The 2756-nt window shown below is 43.1% G+C and overlaps 3 protein-coding genes across 10 annotated transcripts in view; 1 reads left to right on the top strand and 2 right to left on the bottom strand.

Annotated features, from left to right (window-relative positions):
* Positions 1 to 2756, bottom strand: part of LOC105107467 (DEAD-box ATP-dependent RNA helicase 42-like) — a 38852-nt gene that overhangs the window by 19758 nt on the left and 16338 nt on the right. The gene's annotated exons all lie outside the window — the stretch shown is intronic.
* Positions 1 to 2756, bottom strand: part of LOC105107466 (probable disease resistance protein At5g43730) — a 28166-nt gene that overhangs the window by 19249 nt on the left and 6161 nt on the right. The gene's annotated exons all lie outside the window — the stretch shown is intronic.
* The window catches only part of LOC105107493 (probable disease resistance protein At5g63020), a 3801-nt gene continuing 3181 nt past the window's right edge, over positions 2137 to 2756 (top strand). Inside the window, exon 1 of the mRNA XM_011001431.1 lies at positions 2137 to 2221. Coding sequence (XP_010999733.1) covers positions 2137 to 2221 — 85 coding nt within the window. The remainder of the gene's footprint in view (positions 2222 to 2756) is intronic.

Raw genomic sequence — 2756 nt, 5'->3', positions numbered from 1 at the left:
GCTGGATTCTTGCTTCCACAGATCTTTTCAAGTAACAGTTGTTCATCGTCGAGCAATTGTCTGATGAAGTGATATTTGATCTGTATGTGCTTTGTTCTAGAGTGAAATGCTGGATTCTTGGCAAGGAAGATTGCACTCTGACTGTCACTATACAAAGTACCTTTTCCATGCTGGATCCTGCAATCAACATATCATCCACATATAGCAGTAGAATGATATAAGAGTTGTCAAAATATTTGACATAGCAACAATGATCAGCCTGACATTTTGTGTATCCCGTACTACACATGAAGTTGTCAAACTTCTTGTACCACTGTCTTGGAGCTTGCTTCAAACCATATAGGCTCTTCTTCAACTTGCAAACTTAACTCTCCTTTCTTGGTATTGCAAACCCCTCTGGTTGTTGCATGTAAATATCTTCCTCCAACTCTCCATGAAGAAATGCTGTTTTCCGAGAACACAGCTTTCACAAATGTCTAGATCAACATTTTTTAACTCTAGCAGCTTTCCCTTTGACTGAAGTATCTTCATCCCCTTTTGACTCATATGGCCGAGTCTACAATGCCATAGATGCGTTTGATTTTCTGCTTCAGTAGAGGCAATTATATCTGCTGATCTTGTGGTCATATACAGAGTGCCAGTTTTCTTTCCACGAGCCAAAACCATTGCTCCCTTTGATACCTTCCACATTCCTCCAGAGAAAAGGATTGAATGGCCACTATCATCAAGTTGTCCGACCGAGATCAACTTCTTCTTTAGTTCAGGAACATGCCTCACATTTTGCAAGTTCCATATAGATCCATTCATTGTCTTGATTTGCACATCTCCTATACCCACAATATCCAATGGTTGTCCATCGGTCAGATAGACTACCCCGTAATTTCCAACAGTATAATTTTGCATCATTTCATGGTGTGGAGTATAGTGAAATGAAGCTTTAGAATCAAGAACCCAATCATCAATAGGACTATGTACTGCAAGGATCAAGGCATCTTGTACCTCGTCTGTAGTGACATTTGCAGAATCAGCTTCAGGTTTCTTTGGTTTTGTGCAACTCCTCATGAAATGGCCAGGTTTGCCACAATTCCAACATTCAACCTGCTTCCTGGGTCCAAACTTGCTTTTGCTTCTGTACCTGGATTTTGATCTGCCTCTGGATAAGCCTCTATCTTGTCTCCTTCCTCGAGTGTTGATGTTGAAAGCTGAACCTGAACTTGAGCTTTCACCTGAGTCTTTCCTTCGTACTTCTTTGGCTAAGATCAGGTCTCGGATGTCATCATATTTTAATTTGGATTTTCCGGCTGAGTTGCTTACGGCTGTTCTCATACCTTCCCAACTACTTGGAAGTGAAGCTAGCAAAATAAGTGCTCGGATCTCATCATCAAACTCAATTTCAACAGATGACAATTGATTTGTGATGGTGTTGAAATTATTAAGATGCTGTGTAACAGAGGTGCTTTCTGTCATCTTCAGGTTGAACAGCTTCTTCATCAAGTGCACTTTGTTATTTGCTGACGGCTTCTCATACATCCCAGACAAGGCTTCCATCAATCTTGCTGTGGATTTCTCTTTTGTAACATTATGTGCAACTCTTCTTGATAATGATAGCCGGATAATGCCCAAGACTTGTCTATCAAGAATTTGCCAATCTTCTTCTGACATGTTTTCTGGCTTGCTCCCCAACAGAGGAAGATGAAGTTTCTTCCCATATAGATAATCTTCAATTTGCATTTTCCAATATCCAAAATCAGTTCCATCAAATTTTTCAATTCCTGCAGCCTTTATTTCATCAGCCATTTTTACTCCTTCTCGGATTTGAATCTCAAAAATCTGACCTTACAGATGTGTCCGGAATGGCCAAAAATGCTGGAAACGACACTGAGATCACCCAAATCGGACTTCAGATGGCTCCGATTTAAACAATAAAAAATTTGGGATAACTGGACGCTGCAGATGAAGCCACGTGGCAGGAGGAATAGTCGCTGCGCCACATCGGATCAAAACCCAGTGATGCTGACGTGGCTTAGCTGACGTGTCAGACACGTAGGCAATGTGGGGTCCGTCCAATCTGACGTGGCAGATCCACGGAGATCTTCGTCTGACGTGGCAGTGCTGCCGTGACTGATGACGTGTTCGATGACGTGGCTGCTTGATGTGGCAGGTGACTTGGCTGCTGACTGTGTCGAACGGCTGACGTGGCAGTGTCGAATTGCAGGAAACAGTGAGGAAGACGCGTGAGGCGCGTTGGGCGCGTCTGTGCGCGTGGGCAGTGCTGGGGACGGCGCGTACAGGTGCGTGCGGGCATGCAGGACGACGGATTTTCGTCGGGTTTTCACCAGTGGATTCCTCTCGTCGTCCTCTTCACGGTGGTATGTTCAAAAACACGTTTTGAGAACTTTTATTTTTGAGTTTGGATCAAACACCCTCTTTTTCAAGAACTTTCAAGAACAAGCTCTGATACCAGTTGTTAGGAGATCCAAACATTCAAACACACACAAATTTACGTGGTTCGGCAACTTGCCTACTCCACGGAGCTACTGGTTTGTATTAATCAAGCTCAAAAGCAATACAAACAACAAAACAAGGAGGAGGAGAAAACTTCTCAACTCAACTCAACTCTCACCCTTAGCACGCTCTCTGTGTTTCTCTCTATCTCGTGGTCTATCTCAGCTATCAATACATCTTCTATTTATAGCTGAGGAGGGAGATGATTGTTCAACAATGGTGGGCAAGTTAGGCACCCACCATTTGACTAT

This window comes from Populus euphratica, unplaced genomic scaffold (genome assembly GCF_000495115.2).
Source record: "Populus euphratica unplaced genomic scaffold, PopEup_1.0 scaffold161.1, whole genome shotgun sequence".
NCBI lineage: Eukaryota > Viridiplantae > Streptophyta > Magnoliopsida > Malpighiales > Salicaceae > Populus > Populus euphratica.
The sequence above is the reverse complement of the archived record's forward strand: the minus strand, read 5'-3'. Positions and strand labels throughout refer to the sequence as shown.